This window comes from Jaculus jaculus, chromosome 17, assembly GCF_020740685.1.
Source record: "Jaculus jaculus isolate mJacJac1 chromosome 17, mJacJac1.mat.Y.cur, whole genome shotgun sequence".
NCBI classification, from domain to species: domain Eukaryota; kingdom Metazoa; phylum Chordata; class Mammalia; order Rodentia; family Dipodidae; genus Jaculus; species Jaculus jaculus.
In genome coordinates, this window is record NC_059118.1 from 5838764 (window position 1) to 5858734 (window position 19971).

The window sequence follows — 19971 nt, forward strand, 5'->3', positions numbered from 1 at the left end:
TGTGTCAATATGTAAACTTTGCACAGCTGAGAGATGAGCCAATCAGGAAAGCATTCGCTGCACAAGCATAAGGACCAGGGTTTGGGTCAGCATTGTCCACGTAAAAAGCCAGGTGTGGGCTAGAGAGATGCCTTAGCAGTTAAGGCGCTTGCCAGCAAAGCCGAAGGACCCACATTCAATTCCCCAGGACCCACGTAAGCCATATACACAAGGTGACACACGCATCTGGAGTCTGTTTGTAGTGGCTAGAGACCCTGGCCCACTCATACCCTCCCCACCTTTCTCTCTCTCTCTCTCTCTCTCAAATAAGTAAGTAAAAATATATTTTTTAAAGCTGGGCGTGGTGGCACATGCCTTTAGTCCCAGCACTCAGGAGGCAGAGGTAGGAGGATCACCATGGGTTTCAGGCCACCCTAAGACTACATAGTGAATTCCAGGTCAGCCTGGACCAGAGCGAGACCCTACCTGGAAAATCCAACAATAAAATAAAATAAAGTAAAAAAAACAAAAAACGGGTGTACCAGTACACACCTATAGTCCCAGTGGCAGGGAGCTGGAGACAAGGAAACCCCTAGGGGCCTGCTGGCTAGCTTGTCTCACCAAACTGGTGAACCCCAGATTTAACAGAAGCCCCTACCTCAAAAATATAAAGTAGAGGGCTTTCCCATTTGTGGGATATATATGGGGCTCACTGAGGAAAATATCCAATATTGACCTCTGCCCTGTATATCTGCCCTGTGTATGTATGTATGTGTGTGTGTGTGTGTGTGTATATATATATATATATATATGTGTGTGTGTGTGTGTGTATATATATATATATGTGTGTGTGTGTGTGTATATATATATACGTATGTATACATATGTATATATATGTACATGTATATGTACATGTATATATATATATCCCACCCAAAAGATCAAAGTAAAACTCAGTGTCATGGCTAATGCCTATAATCTCAGCATTTAGGGGCCTGAAGCTAAAGGATTGCCATGAGTTTGAGACTAGCGTAGGATACAGAGTGACTCCTTGTCTCCAAAAAAATAGCAAGTATGAATTAGAAAGTTTGCCAAAATGTGCATGAGTTTAAAAAGACAAGGTATAGGCAGGTGTGGTGGTGCACGCCTTATTCCCAGCACTCAGGAGGCAGAGGTAGGAAGAGTGCCTTTGAGTTGGAGGTCACCCTGACACTACATAGGTCATTCCAGGTCATCCTGAGTTAGACAGAGACCCTACCTCAAAAAAACCAAAAAAAAAAAAAGGCTGCAGGGATGGCATAGCAGTTAAGGTACTTGCCTGGGAAGCCTAAGGACCCAGGATCAATTCTCCAGGTCCCACATAAGCCAGATGCAGAAGGTGACGCATGTGGCTGGAGTTGGTTTGCAGTGGCTGAAGGCCCTAGTGTGCCCTTTCTCCCTCCGTCTCTATCTGACACACACACACACACACACACACACACACACTTCCCCCCTCTCTCAAATAAATAAAATAAGTTCTTTAAAAAGACATGATATGGGGCTGGAGAAGTGGCTTAGTGGTTAGGGCATTTGCCTGCAAAGCCAAAGGACCCTGGTTCGATTCCCCAGGGCCCACGTAAGCCAAATGCACAAGGTGGGCATGCATCTGGAGTTCGTTTGTAGTGGCTGGAGGCCCTGGCACACCCATTCTCTCTCTCTCCCTCACTCTTTGCCTCTCTCTGTGTGTCTCTCAAAATAAATAAATAAATAAATAAATAAATAAATAAATAAATGAATGACATGAAATCTGGTAACTGAGTGAAAGTCAAAGACATGGTGAATAAAAGACAGAGAGGACAGGGCTCCGGTGTGTGACTGCATTCATATAAAGTGAAAAACGAGCAAAACTAGCCTATGTGGAAATCAAGAAAGTGGTTACTAGACTATAGAGACGGCTCAGTGGTTCAAGGGACTTGCTTTTACAAAGCCCGCAAAGGTCTGACTCCCCAGTACCCACATGCAGCCAGATGCACACAGCGGCGCGTGCATCTGGAGTTCATCTGCAGTGCCAAGAGGCCCCGCGTGCCCATACCCTCTCATAAATAAATACATCAATATTTAAAAACAAGCAAAAGAAATAAAAAAGAAAGTAGTTACCTTTTGCGGGTGAGTGCACCAATGCAGCGGGAGGGCTTGGGGGCCAGGGTCGGCGGGAGGACATGTGCGTGGCCAGCGTGGGGCCCTGAGCGCAATCCCTAGCACACGGGGACGGGGACAGCGACTGTGCGTGCGCCCTCGCTTTTGCAGGTACGCTCGCAGGCGCTGGGGCGACAGAGAACATGGAGTCCTTCCTCTACTGCTCACTCACTCGTTTCCTCGAGACAGAGTCTCTAGAAGTGTGGGGTGCAGTTTCCAAGCCCCAGTGACGTTCAGTTCTCTGGTCTTTGCTCGGCACGGGACCAGCGTTGCAGACGGGCTTGTCCACACGCAGCTGTGTTCGAGGGTGCTGGGGCACCAACCTCACAGCTGGCCACCTCCACAGCCCAACTTCTGACTCGTCATTGACGCTAACTACACTGGGTGCATTCATTTTCTGAAAATGTGCCAAGTACTCACTCACGATAACCACAATTTTTATTTCCTTTCTTTACTTTGTTTTTAGGTTTTTTATTTTAATTTATTTATTTGAGAGAGAGAGAGAAAAAGAGGCAGATAGAGAGCTGCAAATGAACTCCAGACACATGTGCCACCCTGTGCAGCTGGCTTCCATGGGTCCAGGAGAATCGAACTTGGGTCCTTAGGCTTCTCAGGCAAGCACCTGAACCACTAAGCCATCTCTCCAGACCCACTTTTTTTTTTTTTTAAATTTTGGATGCTGAGATCAAATCTATACCCTTCCACATGCTAAGTACACGCTTTACCATGGGGTTACTCAGTGTTCACAATTACACTCTTCTGTGTCATTTTACACTTTAATTAAATTCCTAAAAGGACTTCCAGCCACCTACATAAAGCCAGACAGGTGGCAACAAGAAATTCTAATGAGCCCATACACACATAGATAAGTCAATAAATAAATAAAAATGCCTGATTCAGCCAGGCGTGGTGGCGCACACCTTTAATCCCAGCAGTTGGGAGGCAGAGGTAGGAGGATTGCCATGAGTTCAAGGCCACCCTGAGACTACATAGTGAATTCCAGGTCAGCCTGGGCTAGAACGAGACCCTACCTCGAAAAAAAAAAAAAAAAAGTCTGATTCAAGGCATTGGTGGTTCCATGGAGAAAGCCCTTGTTCACAAGCGTGAGAACTGGAGTTAAGACTAAGATCCCCAGAACTTGCTGGGTGCGTGTGGCAGCCGATCTGTAAGTTCAGTGTTGAGGAGGCCGAGACAGAATCCCCAGGTCAAGATGGCTAGCTATACAGGCTGAACTGGTGAGCTGTGGGCTCAGTGAGAAACCCTGCTTCAGTAAAGTGGGCAGCAATTGAGGAAGACACCCAGTGTCAACCTCTGGGCTCCACACACGTGCACATGCGTACACACAGACAGGGTACACACCAGGGTCCCAAACTGATGCATACTTATAAATCCGAGCATTGGGAGGTAGAGGCAGGAGGATCACGAATTCAAGGCCAACCTGGGCCACATGAGACCCTGTTTCAAGGCATGCACCACCACGCCCGGCTTGGACCTTGGTTTTATCTGTTAACAACTAACTTTCTCCAACTGCATGAATATAGATGTATTGTGATTATATGGTGAAAAATAAAACTTTAAATGGGGACTGGAAAGAGATGGCTCAGTGGTTAAAGGCACTTGCTTCCAAAGCTGGACAGCCTGGGTTCAATTCCCTTGTAAAGCCAGATGCACAAAGTGGAGCGTATGTCTGGAGTTCATTTGCAGTGGAAAGAAATTCTCGCCTGCCCATTTTCTTATTCACTTTCTCAAATAAATAAAATATATTTTAAAAGAATTTTAAATGGCAAAAGAACAAAGGGCTCCTATGATCTCCACTCCCACAACCACCCCAAGGTGGTTAACCCAGAGACCACCGCGTGAGGGGGGGTCGAGGTACAGGGTTTTCAGAGTCGAGGAGACCGGCCTGTACTCCCAGGCTCGCCTCTTTCCCACAGGGCCCACCCTCGGGCAGGAGCCACAGAGGGTGCTCTCAGGCAGGAAGGGAAAGGAATTCACCTTCTAAGCCGAACCCTCCATCCCCAGAGCAAATGAACCTTGATCCTTATGTGCTCTGTACACAGAGGAGCTGAATCGCCCATGAGGCCTGGGCCACAGGGCTCCTCTGGAACCTTCCTTCAACATTTGAAGACTATGAAGGAAATCTCCCCCCCACAAAAAAAAAAAGATAGACAAAATAAGTATCTCCTAATCTCTGCCTGCCAACCTAGAGCTCTGAGGACCTGTGCGTGCTTTCTGAATCAATGGACAAGACGGGCCAGGTTGGAGGCGGAGGGCGAAAAGGGTTGTTGATGACACTGGACATGGAAAGACATTGTCCTCATACCTGGAAACACACCACCACCAAACAGCCAGAGGCAAGACATGCTGGCACCTACACCCCAGCAAGCGTCCAGGTCAGCCTTCTGCTTTCATTGGTTCGGGTCGGGGAGGCAAACAGGGACCCCCCCCTCCTCAGATGGACAGACAACAGCTGGTCTGCTCACAAAACACCAGGACGCAGCCTCCTCCACATTACAGCCAAGGGCTTGGGTTTCCAACAGCCTTCCTTTTCCTGCCCCAGAACTAATTTTAGCATCCTCAGTTGTCAGAGGTAAGGAACACATTTGCAAACAAGGGTATGGGTTTGCCTCACAAAACACCTCAACTCCAGCCCAGAAACCGGCCAGGCCCCTCCAGAGAACATTCCCCAGGGAGGAGGGCCACAGATCTGCCCAGTGGGACAAGTTTCCTTCCCAACGCCAGCTTTCAGTGATCACATGGCCGCGGAGTGAGCACCCGGGGCTGGAGCTGCCAGCGCCCAGGAGGCCTGAAGAAAGCACACACACGTCCGGGCAGGAGAGACGGCCCTGCGGTTACGTGCTCATCTGCAGAAGGCACACGCGTGTGCACGGCACTACATGAATAACCAGGGCGACACAGAGGGCTGTCCCGGGTAGGAAGCCGTGTAGACCTGGGCCAGGCAGAGGCAGCACTGGCCGTAGAACAAGGCCAGCCTGCTTGATCGGCTGCTGTCCAGCTCCTGCCATTGTCCCGGGCAGGGATCTCACTGTCCACCTTAACGAACGACTGGAAAGATGGCAGCATCCCCCCAATTCAACAACCCCAGCGCCCCCGAGCAGGAGCAGTCCTACCAGGACTACACAGAGCAGGCCCCTCGGACCGGGACTGACTTGTGAGTCCCTCGAAGGCTGAGATCAAAAGGAAGCCCATAGCGGTTAAGGCGCTTGCCTGCAAAGCCAAAGGACCCAGGTTCAATTCCCCAAGACCCACATAAGCCAGATGCAGAAGGTGGAGCATGCATCTGGAGTTGGTTTGCAGTGGCTGGAGGCCCTGGCATGCCCATTCTTTCCCTCTCCTTCTCTCAAATAAATAAGTAAAAATAATTTTTTTTTTTTTTTTAAAAAGCCCCAGAACAAGAGGGTCTGTTCTGGAACAACAACAAAAAGAACTGGAGAGATAGCTCAGTGGTTAAAGGCGCTTAATTACAAAGTGTGACAGCCTGGGTTTGATTCCCCCACATAAAGCCAGATGCACAAGGCAGGACGTGCATCTGGAATTCATATGCAGTGGCAAGAAGGCCCGGCACACCCATTTTCCCTCTCTCCTTGCAAATAATTACATAGTAAATAAATGCCTGGTGAAGGGATGGGAGGGAAGGGAAAGAAGACACAAGAGTTCTGGGAAGGAAACAGTGAGAAAGAGACAGAACTCTCATTCCAAGTCCCGAGCGCGGGCAGGCACCTCGCAAGGTGGCAAGGAGCACGCAGAAACCGAGGTTTGGGACGCGGATTCCCCCCACCCTAAAGCCCCACGCGTACCCAGCTGCCAAGGCAGCGCAGGTAAGGTCTCAGACTCGGGGCTGTGCCCAGCACAGCTCTGGGAGGCCAGAGAAGGGATATGAAAGATGGGGCAGCCCCCGCCCCCCTCCGTAGCTGCCGGTCTGCCAGGCCCAACAAGCAGGCAGGGCCACCCTGGAGCCCCACCACGCCTGCCCGGGCCTCCAGCAAGGGACACCTGTCTCAAGTCCCCACCTCCCCGAGTCCAGTGGGAAGCCCTGACCCTGCCACCGCACCCAGGGCAGCCAGAGAGACTGAGGCCCATACCTTTGGGGAGAGGCTGCCCCCCTGCCCTGGCGTCCCCAGCCGGGGAGGTCCCCAGCCGCGGGGGCTCCTCGGGGTGCCACAGGGCAGGCCCGCCGGGGGGGTAGGGCATGCCCGGGTCCCTCTACGATGCCTGCGCTCGTCCTGGCAGGCAGGGGCAGCCTGCGCGGCCGGGGCTCCCAGGTGAGCCGGCGGAGAGGCCCCGGCCACGGTCCCTTCCTACCATTCTGTGCGTGCAGAAGGGAAGCGCACGGCCTCCCAGGCAAAGGCAAAGGCCAAGGCAGGTGGGCGGGTGCAGGCGGGCAGGCTGCCCGGCCACCCACAAAGGGCCGCCTCCCTGAAACCCGAACCACTTCTGGGAAAACTCAAGGACGCCAGCATTCTCTTCTCCTCCGAGGCAGGCAGGCCGTACCCTGGAACCGCTCATTTTCAACCAAACCCTCACGCTCTAAGGCACGCTTAGCAGAGCAAGGATCTCCTAAGGCCGGGTGTGGTGGCACACGCCTTCAATCTCATCTCTTGGGAGGCAGAGGTTCGAGGCCACCCTGAGACTCCATAGTGAACTCCAGGTCAGCCTGGACTAGAGTGAGACCCTACCTCAAAAAAACCAAAAGAAAAAAACAAGACTCTTGTAAGGTCTGGGGAGAACTCCTGACTCTGAGGTGGAAGATGGAGGTACACTGTGAAGCCCTTACACCCAGCTTCCAACACGCCTCCCACAACTAATCTACCTCAATAAAAGCTGGGGAACAGTCTAGAACACCAGTTCTCAGCCTGAGAATAGTTTTGCCCCTATCACTGCCAGGGACACTCAGCATTGCCTGCAATCATTTTCAATTTATCACGATTAAAGATGAGACACTGGAATTGGTGGGTAAGAAGTTGGGATGGGGGGCTGGAAAGATGGCTCAGCAATAAAGGCACTTGCCTGCACAGCCAAAGGATCCACGTTCAATTCCCCAGGACCCACATAAGCCAGATGCACAAGGTGGCGCATGCATTTGCAGCAGCTGGAGGCCCTGACACGCTCCCTCCCTCTCTCTTTCTCTCTCTCTCTCTCCCTATAAAAATAATAAATAAGCCGGGAATGGTGACGCCTTTATCCCAGCACTCGGGAGGCAGAGGTAGGAGGATCGCCGAGAGCTCGAGGCCACCCTGAGACTACATAGTGAATTCCAGGTCAGCCTGAGCCAGAGTGAGACCCTACGTCAAAAATAAATAAATAAATAAATAAATAAATAAATAATAAGAAGTTGGGATGGTACTAAATGCATGCAGTATGCAAGCCAACTTGCCACCACTTTCCCCATAGCACATCACGGGGTCCAAAATGTCAAGTGTCAGAGGTTGAAAAATCCTGTTCTACGGATCTCCCCACTGTCAGGACCCTAACTCAGGGCTATCTATACAGAGTCACCGTCATACCAGCACCTTAACTCCTGAGTCATCCCTCCAGTCCAGGAGTCACCTTCAAAAGTCCTGCCAGGCGTGGTGGTGACGCCTTTGATCTCGGCACTGGGGAGGCAGAGGTAGAAAGATGGCAGTGAGCCTGAGGCCACCCTGAGATTACATAGTGAATTCCAGGTCAGTCTGGGTACAGCAAGGCTCTATCTTAAAAAAAAAAAAAAAAAAAAAAAAAAAGTGTGGTCCTGGGAGGAGGGAAATGGCTGCTGGTAAAATGCTCGCTATGCAAACATGAGGGCCTGAGTTCAGATCCCCAGCGCCACGTAAGAGCCAGGCAGGGCAGAGAGCACATGAAGTCCACACTGGGGAGGCCGCCTAGTTCAACTGAATCAAGTGAGCGTCAGATTCAGTGAGCTTATCTCAAAAAGTAAGGTGGAGGCCAGGCATTGTGGTGCACGCCTTTAATCCCAGCACTCAGGGGGCAGAGGCAAGAGAATTGCTGTGAGTTCAAGGCCACCCTGAGACTACAGAGTAAATCCCATGTCAGCCTGGGCTAGAGTGAAACCTTACCTTGAAAAACAAAAATAAATAAATAAGGTAATAACAATAAATAATAAGAGGGTTGGAGAAATGGCTTAGTGTTCAAGGCGCTTGCCTGCAGAGCCAAAGGACCCAGGTTCAATTCCCCAGGACCCAGGTAAGCCAGATGCACAAGGTGGTACATGTGTTCTGGAGTTCATGTGCAGCAGCAAGAGACCCTGGTGCACCCATTCTCTCTCTTTCTCTCTCCCTCTATCTGCTTCTTTCCCTCTCACACACACACACAAAAAAAAATTAATAAAAATTTAAAAAACATAAGGTGGAGGGGCGTACCTTTAATCCCAGCACTCAGGAGGCAGAGGTAAGCCCATTACTATGAGTTTGAAGCCACCCTGAGACTACCTAGGTCTGCCTGGGATAGAGTGAGACCCTACCTTGAAAAATAAAAATAATAATAATGATAATAACGTTGAGAGGATGGTGAGATGGTTCAGCAGTTGAAGGCGCTTTCTTGTAAAGCCTGATGATGGCTTGTGTTTGATTCCCCAGCACCCACATAAAGCCAGGTACACAAGGAAGCAGGAGTCCCAGGTACACCCATATTCTCACTCAAATAAATAAAAATACAAAAAAAAAAAACAACAAAAAAAACAACCAAGGTGGAGGGCTAGCCTAGAAAGATTGCTCAGTGGTTAAGGGGGCTTGCTTGTAAAGCTTGCAGTTGGGGCTCAATTCTCTAGGATCCACATGAAGCAATGTGCAGAAAGTGGCGCTTGCATCTGGAGTTTGTTTGCAGTAGCATGAGGCCCTGGCAAGCCCATACTGTCTCTGTTTCTCTCTGCTTGCAAATAAATTAAATATTTTTTTCAAAAAAAAAAAAAGGTGTGGAAGCCGGGCGTGGTGGCACACACCTTTAATCCCAGCACTCGGGAGGCAGAGGTGGAAGAATCACTGTGAATTCTAGGCAACCCTGAGACTACATAGTCAACCTAGACTAGAAAGCAAGACTTTAACTAGAAAAAAAAAAAAAAATTTTTTTAAGTGGAAAATGATTAAGGAAGACACCCAGTGTTAAATTCTGGCCTCTGCATGCACATGCGCGTACACTCATTTGCCTACACAGAGACGTACATGCACACCACACATAATACAGGCACATACAGAAACCATGGCCCAGACTTGCCCCTAACTCTTCAACCTACCAGATCTGAACTCCTACCCTGATGGCCCTTGGTTCCCACCTGAATTACTCCAACCTCCTACCCAGGATGCAGGGGCAGTGGCTTCCTGGAAGAGGAAGAGGAGAGCAGAGCTGCAAACCAAACACGGGCAGAATCGCTGGAGGCAGAAGTGAAGGTTGAGGGTATGTCCAGGGGCCAGAACAGGACACCTTCGAAGGATAGGTCGCTTCTTGAGAGGGGTGGCCGCAGCTAGGATTTTAGGGAGCCCAGCAGGGTGCAAGACAGTGCTCCGCACAGAATCTCCATGCTCACAGATGCTGGTTTATTATCTTCTGGGAAGCTAGCAGCTTCCAGTGGACTCCAGAGCGACTGACGTAAAGGATAGCAGTGTGTAGGAAAATGATCTGGACTACGAGGCATGCAAAGGGAGCTCTTTGGGTGGACGTCAGGAGGTCCAGAGCTTTGGGGGACCCTCGGTGTCCCAAAAGGCCCGCGGAGGGAGTACACTACAGAAGCCGGCCTAGGCATGAGGTGGCAGCCACGGGGCCTGGTTCTAGTGTAGACCTTCGTTCAGCCGTGGAGCCTGGGAGGATGGGAAGTGCCTCTCTCACACCTGCTTCAGAAGAGTCTCTAGGAGCTGAAGTGGGTACCTACCCCTCCCACAGGGGATCCCTGCCAGACAAGCAGCCGGGAATGCCCAGCGAATGGAAGGAGAGGTAGCCGTGGACACCCTCTCTGAAGGGCCATCCGCAGCTCTGCACAGCAGTCCATGTCCTTGGCCACTACCACTGTGCTGGACCAGAGCGCTGAAAGTCACTCCCTTATACACACGCCCACCTCGGAGGAAATGGACAAGAAACATCTTTGTGTTCGGGTGGCCAAGCCTGTGAGGGCAGCTCGGGGCAGTGAGGACGAGACAGAACCCTCACCAGCTTGCGGCTCTTACTCCTTCCTTCAGAACACTGCTCCACTCCACCAGCAGCCCTTACCCCGAGACCCTCTGACCTGAACCTCAAGTACAGACCGCAAGTCAGAGGGTCTTGGAGGATACAGTGTCGGGGATGCCCACCGACTGCAATGTAAGAGCCAAACACCTTTCTTCTCAAGAACATACTGGGCCAGGCCCAGGCCACAAAAGACTTGAGCTAACTACCAATGGCAGCACAACTTCTCTCTTTCCTTCCAAGCATGTGCTTTACAACTTGACAGTCATGAGCCAAATGTGAGGACAGACAACGTGCAATGTGCAAAGTTTCAATCGAGAACTTCTACAAGAGTAAGATATAGGCTGGAGAGGTGGCTTAGTAGTTAAGGCACTTGCTTGCAAAGCCAAAGGACCTAGGTTCGATTCCACAGCACCCACCTAAGCCAGATGCACAAGGTGGAGCATGCATCTGGAGTTTGTGTGCAGTGACTGGATGCCCCGGTGCACCCACTCTCTCTCTCTCTCTCTCTCTCACAAATAAATAAATAAAAATAAAAAGAGTAAGGTGCACATTATACACATATATATTTGTTGTTGTTATTTTGTTTTTTTTTAATTTTTTTTAAAATTTTTTATTTATTTGTTTGAGAGTGACAGACACAGAGAGAAAGACAGATAGAGGGAGAGAGAGAGAATGGGCGCGCCAGGGCCTCCAGCCTCTGCTAACAAACTCCAGACGCGTGCACCCCCTTGTGCATCTGGCTAACGTGGGACCTGGGGAACCTCGATCCGGGGTCCTTAGGCTTCACAGGCAAGCGCTCAACCGCTAAGCCATCTCTCCAGCCCTTGTTTTTTTTTCAAGGTTAGGGGCTCTCTCTAACACAGGATGACCTGTAACTCACTCTATAGAATAGACACAAACTCACAGTGATCCTACCTCTCCTCCTGAGTGGTGGAATTAAAGGTATATGCTACCATACCTGGCTGATAAACTTTTGTTTGTTTTTGTTTTTCAAGGCAGGGTTTCACTGCAGCCCAGGCTGACCTGGAATTCACTATGGAGTCTCAGGGTGGCCTCGAACTCACAGGGCTTCTCCCACCTCTGCCTCCCGAGTGCTGGGATTAAAGGCATGTGCCACCACACCCGGCTTAGAAGCCACAATTTTAAAAAAAGCTAGCCAGGTGTGGTGATGCATGCCTTTAATCCCAGCACTCAAGAGGCAGAGGTATGAGGATTGCTGTGAGTTCAAGGCCAGCCTGGGACTGGGAGCAAGAGCCTACCTCAAAAACAACAATAAAGCTGGACTTCTCCAGAACTAGATGGGGGTAAAACCCTTTTGCTAAAGACTGTAGGATATTGAGAGATAAACGGGAACAGAGCTGGAAGCCTCCTCCTGCAGGCTAGCTGCTAGGGGAGAAATGTCTTCAACAGTCTTGCCCAGCAGGGCACCCTTTGAGCTACACAACCAGCCAGCCAGGCGAATGTCCACTGCTACAACAGTGACATGACCATTAAAGGGGTAACCGACCACTAGCTGATTCAACCTGAGGTCCACTCTACAGGAGGGAATCCATGCTAGGTACTGAAAACCCCAGTCAAAGGCTGATGGTCATAGGCCCTGGGAGGTAAGGCTCTACTGTTGTTGAACTAAATGGGTTATGTTGTGCTCAACAAACTGACCTCTAAATACTTATGTTTATGCCCATAGATTAGTTCTGCTCCCACCTTTGGTCACAGGTTTTTATAGATGACGGCTGGACTGAAGTGCTGGCAAGTGACAGGTAAGTGTTCAACATCAAAGACCGTGTTTATCACACTCACTAAGGCTCAGGGAATACTTCAGAAGAGGTGGTGGAAGGAATGCCAGAGCCTGAGGATGGTGAGGAATGCTCTGGAATGCTGCCTTCTGGACATAAAGTGACCACTGCGTTCATGACCTCACAGCAGCTGCTGTTGCCTCTCCAATATTGGGTCCATCAATATGTCACAGAGGATGAAGAGAGGCAAAAAAAAAAAAAAAAAAATCATCAAATCAGAAAAAGAACAAGTTGGAAAAGGGTTATGTGGAAGAGGGATGGAGAGGGGACAAAAGAAAATACTGGGAGCAGATTATGACCAAAATACATTATTATGTACACTTACAGAAATTGTCAGAAAAATTATATAAACTGGGCATAATGCCAGCACTCGGGAGGCAGAGGTAGGAGGACCGCCATGAGTTTGAGGCCAGACGCTCCCATTCTCTCTCTCTCTTGCCTCCCCCTTCTTGCAAGTAAGTAATAAAATTTTAAAAATTAAAATATTCAGGTGTGGTGGTGCACATCTTTAATCCCAGCACTCGGGAGGCACGGGGGGAGGATCGCAGTGAGTTTGAGGCCTGCCTCCTGGGACTACAGCATGAGCTCCAGTTCAGCTTGAGCCAGAGTGACACCCTACCTTGAAAAAACAATTAATTAATTAATAAGTTTTAAAGCCAGGTGATGTGGTACACGCCTTTAACCCCAGCACTTGACACACTGATGACATGAAAATTAATTAATTAATTTTCAAAAATGAGAACAAGCTTCCCCCTGAAGGCAGCTGGCCTTGCCAGCCTACGCTTACACTCTTAGCACTAGGAAGACAAGCCAGGCAGATTCCTGGGGCTCACTGGCCATGCAGTCTGGCTTAAATGGAGAGTTCCAAGCCAGGGAGAGACCTTGTCTTAAAAAAAAAAAGAAAAACAACCCACAGGGAACAGCAGCTGAGCAATGACACCCAAGGCTGCCCTCTGACCTCCACACACCTGTATGGTCGCTTTCAACCTATGTTTGTGACAGACAATACGATTCTAGATCCTTCCACCAGGGCACGGTATGATGCAGAGTAGGGGTGGAGAAGTTTTAAACAAGAACCAGAAACTTGAAGGAAAGGCCAGATCTGCCCTATATTTGAACTTGTACCCGTTCTCCCATCGTTCCTCCCAGGGTCACCTCAGACCACAAGAAAACATCCAGGTGACTCTACCGTCTTCTCGGGGCAGGAACATGGTTTCTGGGCGTCAGAGTCCAGCTGCCCTGGGCTGCTGTGCACTGCCCTGCGCCGCAATGCTCGCCCGGGTCGGTGGGAAGGAGGAAGGAGGCACAGTCCTAGAGATCCCATCGCACTGTGCCCAGTCTAAGGTGGGAAGAGGGACTGGCAGGGCTAAAGTGAGACAAACTGGAGAGCAGTCAGTGGGCTCCGGACTTGAAAAGGCCCGGGTGGTCGCAGGGACCGGGGAAGCCTGGAGGCAGGCGAGCTGCCGGGTGCCGGGGACCCGTTCCCCTGGGCGAACGGACGCACTCACTCCCTGCGCTTCCGAGTCCGCGTTCCCGGAGGAAAGCGTGGGAAGGGACGGCGCAGTGGCGGAACGGAGCGGCGAGCGACACTCGAGCGCAACTCTTTGCCTCCACCACGCGGGAAACGGTCTCGGGACGGCCGCGAAGCCCCTTCCCGACGAGGGGCCCAGATGACCGCAGGCGAGGTCCTGGCGCGCGGGGCTCGGCGGAGAGCTCTCGCCGTCGGCGTTAACCGCTGCGCCTCACTACCTCGCCAAGGATGGGAGCAGAGCGAGGGCGGGGGGATGCTGGGGAGGGAGGGGGGGATGGAAAAGGCCACCGGGATCCCCACCCCCCGCAGCAGCGCGGGGGATCCCGGCCCCTCCCCCGCGCGCCCAGCCCCGCCCCTCGCGGGTTTCCCAGACTCCGCGCGGCGGCCACCTCGGGCGGCAGGGGACCCGCGCTGCATGTGTAATGGGGGCTGGGAACAAAGACGCGCAGGACCACGGCGCCCGGGACGCCGGGCTCCGGCCGTCCCTCCCTCCGCCAGCACCGCTGGCTTTTTCACCGGAGCGCCGAGACTCCACGGTCCACGTTTCCCACGACTGGCCCCCAAGCCGGTCCCCAAGATCCTCCCTTCGGGTTGGGCACGCCCCAACACCACCGGGAAGAGAGGGAAATCTCGGCTTTGCCTTTGGAGAGTGTGTGTGTGTTGGGGGGGGGGGAACGGCGCTTTCCCAGCGGAGTATACACCCCCAAGTCACACACACACACCCCCAAGTAGACGCACACTCGCTTCCGAACATCCCCAAAGCACAAGCCCGCGGCCGCCGGCGGACCGAGTGCCGGTCACTCACGTCCGCCACGTGCCTCCCAGAAGCCGGAGCGGACCAGGACCTGTTGGTTTTCCTTTTCCTAAATCCCACGCCCCGACCCTCTCCGCTCCCACTGACCCCAAAACAAAGCGGTCCCGTAGGGCGCATTGGCGGCCCGCGGCACGGAAAGCGGGGCGCAGGTAAGAGTCAGCACCAAAAGCGAGGCACGCAAGGACCGCGACGGGATGGGGGTGCCGGGGTCTCCGATAGGGGCTGGGTGAAGCGGTCACCTCCGTTTCGCTACCCCGAGTGACTCAACAGCACGCACAGCCGTCCCGGGACCACCACCAGCACCCCCATTCCATGCGCACCACTCCTCGACCGCACGCTCAGGTTTTAGCTCCACTCGATCCCCGCGTTCCACGCGCGCCCTGAACCCTGGAGCCTGATGCGCTCCAGGTCCCCGTCCCCCAGAGCGCCTCCGCGAACCAGAATCCAGCAACAGACGACCAAACGCCAAGAGACAAGATCAGCCCTTCCTCCCCAAAAAGCAACGAAACAGGGACACCCCTGCGGAGCGGCCCCAGCCCGGCGGGATGCGAGCCCGGCGAGAAGGGGGGGACAGGTGGCGCGGCGACGAGGCCGCGGGTCCGCCCTTTGTTGGTAAACACCGTGCGGCGCCCTCCCCGCGCGCCCATCGCCAACCCACGCCGCGCCTGGTCCTCACCCGCGCACAGCGATCCCCAGAGGAGGGCGAGGGCCGCCCAGGGCGCCGTCATGTTCCGCGGCGCCGCCCCGCGGACACCCGGAGCCCCCCGGAGGGGCCGGCGCAGGGCCCGGCGGCCGGGGCTGCGCGCTCGCTCGCTCTCTGTCCTCTCTCTCTTTCCTTCCCGCTCCTTCTGGATCAGTCTTCGGTGGCCCGCCGCCGCCGCGCGCGCTCGCCTTTTCGTGCGCCCGGGGTGTCCGTGCAGCGTGCGGGGTGATGGTGGGAGATATGGTGGTGGGTTTCAGGGCCGCTGCGGGAGATGCAGACTGCGGCCCGGGCTACGGGGAGATGCTGGGGCCCGGGGGCGGCAGCGGGGCATGGGTCCTGGCGTACCCGATGCAGGCATTGCGTAGCGGGGTTGGGCCCGGGCCCCGGGCGCAGGGGCCGTGTCCGGAGAGGCCATGTACGGGGAGGGGAGGGTTGGGGGAGGGGACCTGAACCGAGTCCAAAATGGCTCCTGAGCGGTGGCCACGGAGCCCGAGCCAGCGGGGAAACCCGGATGTTGGATACAAAGAGGCGGGCGAGCTGGGCGGGGAGGGGAAGAGAGGGGAGGGGAAGGCGGGCGCTCGGGCCGCGTGGTCCGCGCCCCCCTCGGAGGCGGGGCCCCGGAGAAACAACAACACGAAGGCCACGCCCCCTCCCCAGCCCGCATCCCAGCGCGCTGGAAGGCAGGGCGGAGCGCACAGGCAGACACCCCCCCCCCCACACCGCGGGTGACCCTGAGGACCCCTGGGTCCAGCCATGGTCACCCTACCTGAGATTCCTGCTCCAAGCTGTCCAGCCCACGCTGTCGAATGCATGATACCCTGAAACCCCGAGAGAGAATGGATCAGCCCCCGACCCCTGGCCTCTGTCCTAGAGTCCCCCCAAGAATCAAGCGAGAATCGTATCTGTTTTGACAGGTGAATTGATTGGCAGAAAATAGACCAGATGGACAGTGGTTCCCCACGTCCGCAAGCGCACGCCACATGCACGCACTCAGCTGTAGCCAAGTGAGGGGGGGGGGCAAAGCGCACACCCCACTTGCACACACCCCACATGCACGCACCCCACGGAGCAGCTGCAGGTGGGAGAGCGCTTCTGGCAACCTGCTTCCCCCAAAGTCCTTAGCATCCTTCCCCCTCCCCCGCCTTCCTTCTCTCTCAGCGGCTCTTCTCCTGCACCACCATTCCCACCCATGTAAAGATCTGGTCTAGCGAATGGCCCTGCGTGCCCCACTCCAGGGTTCCTCCTTGGAAGCCCTGGCTCCCCATCTCAGATTCCACACTCCTGATTACACAACCCGAGCTTGTGAGAGTCGTGACAAGGCTCCCAGCTCGAGAGGGAAGCCCTGTCACCGCGGAGGAAAGAATCATCCTCGGATAGTGATTGTCCTTCTGCCGCTCTTGACTGGCCACTGCCTTGGCAAGAGCACCGAGAAGCCTGAGCTTCAGTTTCCCCACTTGGAAAGTGAAGAGGTTAGACTCCTCCTCCGGGGTCGTTCGTTGTTGCTGCGGCTTTTGGTTTTGCACGAAGATTCTCTCTGCATTGCCTAAGTTGGACTCGGTGCATAGATTTAATGGACCCTCCTGCCTCAGCCTCCCGGGGAGCCATGCCTGGGGAACTTTACATTCTCTCTCTTTTAATTATTTTTAGCCTTCCTCCCACCTTTCCTTTACTCAACCTCTTCCCCTGACCTCACTTAGGCCTTTTCACCCCCTTTAATCTGTTCTTCTGCTTACATATACACACCATCCTCCCTCCCTTTCTATTCCCTTCATAGCCCCTTTCTAGCTTACTGGCCTCTGCTACAGAGCTTTATTCCTACTCACATCGAAGTCCAGTCATCTGTGGCTAGGATCCACATAGGAGAGAGAGAGTATGTAACATTTGGCTTTCTGGGCCTGGGTTACTTCACTAAGTGTAATCCTTTCCAGATCCATCTATTTTCCTGCAAATTTCATAACTTCATTTTTCTTTAGTGCTGAGTAGAACTCCATTGTGCAAATGTGCCACATCTTCATTATCCACTCATCAGTTGATGGACATTTAGGCTGGTTCCATTTCCCAGCTATTATGAACTGAGCAGCAGTAAACATGGTTGAGCACGTATCTCTAAGGTAGTGAGACGAGTCCTTAGGATATATGCCTAGTGGTGCTATAGCTGTTTCATATGGTAGATCTATTTTTAGCTGTCTCAGGAGCCTCCACACTGATTTCCACAGTGGCTGGACCAGATTGCATTCCCACCAACAGTGTAGAAGGGTTCCTCTTTCTCTGCATCCTCACCAGCATTTATGGTCATTGGTTTTTACGATGGTAGCCAATCTGACAGGAATGAGATGGAATCTCAAAGTACTTTTAATTTGCATTTCCCTGATGGTACATTCTCTCTCTCTCCCTCCCTCCCTTACTCCATCTCTCTTCCTACTTCTCTCTCCCACTTGCTCTTCCTTCCCCTCCCCTCTCCCTCTCCTCCCTATATAATCCCCTGCTGACTTCCACTCATTCATCTTTCTGCCTCCCTCCCCAGAGTACTGAGATTATAAACATGAACTACCTTTGCTTTTCCTACATTTTATTTACTTATTTATTTTTATCTATTTGGGGGAGGGACGGGGCGGGAAGAGGGAGAATTGAGACTCCAGTGCCTTCAGCCCCTGCAAACAAACTCCAGACACATGCACCACCTTGTTCATCTGGCTTACATGGGTCCTGGGGAACCAAAGCTTGGTCCTTTAGCTTTGCAGGCAAGGGCCTTAACCACTAAGCCCATCTCTCCAGCCCCACAACTTTGCATTTTTAAATATATATATATATTTTTCCCTCAGAGAAAGAGAGAAAGAGAGGGTGATGGGCCTCTTGCCACAAATAAATTCCAGACACATGTGCCACTTTGTGCATCTGGCTTTATGTGGGCTACTAGGGAATTGAACTCAGGAATTGAACTGCTGAGTCATTTCCCCAGCCCCCAACTTTGCTTTTTTTGTTTGTTTTGTTTTACTTTTTTGTTTTGTTTTGTTTTGTTGTTGTTTTTCAAGGTGGGGTTTCAGTCTAGTCCAGGCTGACCTGGAATTCACTATGTAGTCACAGCGCTCCTCCAACCTCAGCTTCCCACTACTGGGATTAAAAGCATGCACTACCACTCCTGGCAAAGAGGGAGAGAGAATGGGCATGGTTAGGCCTCTTGCTGTTGCACTCAAACTCCAGACACTTGTGCCACTTTGTGCAGCTGGCTTTATGTGAGTACTGGGGGGTCAAAGCTGGGTCGTTAGGCTTTGCAGGCAAAAGCCTTAACCACTGAGCCATCTCTCCATCCCTATGTGTCATTTTTTAACAGTTCCCAAATCCAGCCCATTGTCAAATTAGTCTGAAAGACATATGCATTATCCAGCCAGTGTTTAAAACATATTGTCCACTACCATCACCCAACATCCCCTGTCTGGACTGCTTCAATAGCAGTGAACTGGGAAGGGATCAAAAACAATTCTTTGCTTCTGTTCTTAAAAAAAAAAAAAAAAAAAAAAAAAAAAAAAAAAAACTTTATTTATTTATTTGACAGAGAGAAAGAGGCAGAGAGAGAGAATGGGCACACCAGGGCCACTAGCCACTACAATCAAATTCCAGACACATGTGCCACCTTGTGCATCTGGCTTATGTGGGTACTGGGGAATTGAACCTAGGTCCTTAGGCTTTGTACACAAGTGCCTTAACCACTAAGCCATCTCACCAGTCCCCCTGCTCCTATTCTATTCTTACCAACTGTGAATATTTCATTGCCAAGTTCTATATATGCACATATTGTATTTTGATCATAGTCCCCTCTTGTAACACACACTCTTGTCCCCCCCCTTTCCCAATCCCCTTCAGGGAACTCCTTCCTCACCCCAGTAAGTACCGCTACCATTTTGTCTCTCTCTTGTCTTCTTTCATCATCTATGACAGCGTGTTGATGGGCCCAATATTGTGTGGGTAAGAACAGCCACTATGAAGTCATGAATGCAATGGCTACATGTCCGCAATACAATGTTCCAAAGCATTTCGTCCCATCCTTTGGATGATACAGAAAGAGAGTGAGGATTAGTACGCCAGGGCCTCTAGACACTGCAATTGAACTCCAGACAGGTGCACTACCTTGTGCACATGCATGACCTTGTGCATCTGGCTTACGTGGATTCTGGGGAGTCAAACCTGGCTCCTTAGGCTTTTCAGGCAAGTGTCTAAACCACTGAGCCATCTCTCCTGCCCTCCTACATTCTTTCTAGCACCTTTCCTGCAAAGTTCCTTGGCAAGTGTGATAGATAGAAGTGTCCAAAGTCTCTTGCTGGCAAAGCTTGATGGTCTGGGTTCGATTCCCCAGCACCCATGTAAAGCTGGATGCTGCATGTGTCTGTAGTTGATTTGCAGTGGCAGAAGGCCCTGATGCACCCATTCATTCCCCCCTCTCTCTCATAAAAAAAATACTAAAAGATAAATGTCCCACTTATTTTCTTATTTTTTAAATTTTTGTCTGAAATGCTCCATTTGATGCTGAGCATTTCACTGTCACTTCTTCTCCACACATCACTGAGTTTGCGTCTCCCCAGTTGTCAACGCCATCTGTGAAAAGAAGCTTCTCGTATCGAAAGTGAGAGCTGCACTACCATGTGAGCATAGCATGAGCATTTTGAGGGCATTCTGACTGGCACAACATACCCACTTAGCAAAACAACAGTAGCAGCTTCCCCCTCGAGACCCAGCAGCCTTGACCTTCCACACCATAGGCTTTTTTTTTTGTCTATTTTGTTTTTCGAGGTAGGGTCTCCCTCTA

The 19971-nt window shown here is 52.0% G+C and overlaps 1 protein-coding gene across 2 annotated transcripts in view; it reads right to left on the reverse strand.

The window, feature by feature from the left end:
- Positions 1 to 15195, reverse strand: part of Acvr2b (activin A receptor type 2B) — a 44182-nt gene extending 28987 nt beyond the window's left edge. For both annotated transcript variants that reach the window (XM_004662100.3, XM_004662099.2), the window contains exon 1: positions 15144 to 15195. In XM_004662100.3, the coding sequence (XP_004662157.1) occupies positions 15144 to 15195 (52 nt within the window). The remainder of the gene's footprint in view (positions 1 to 15143) is intronic.
- Between the last annotated feature and the right edge of the window lie 4776 nt (positions 15196 to 19971).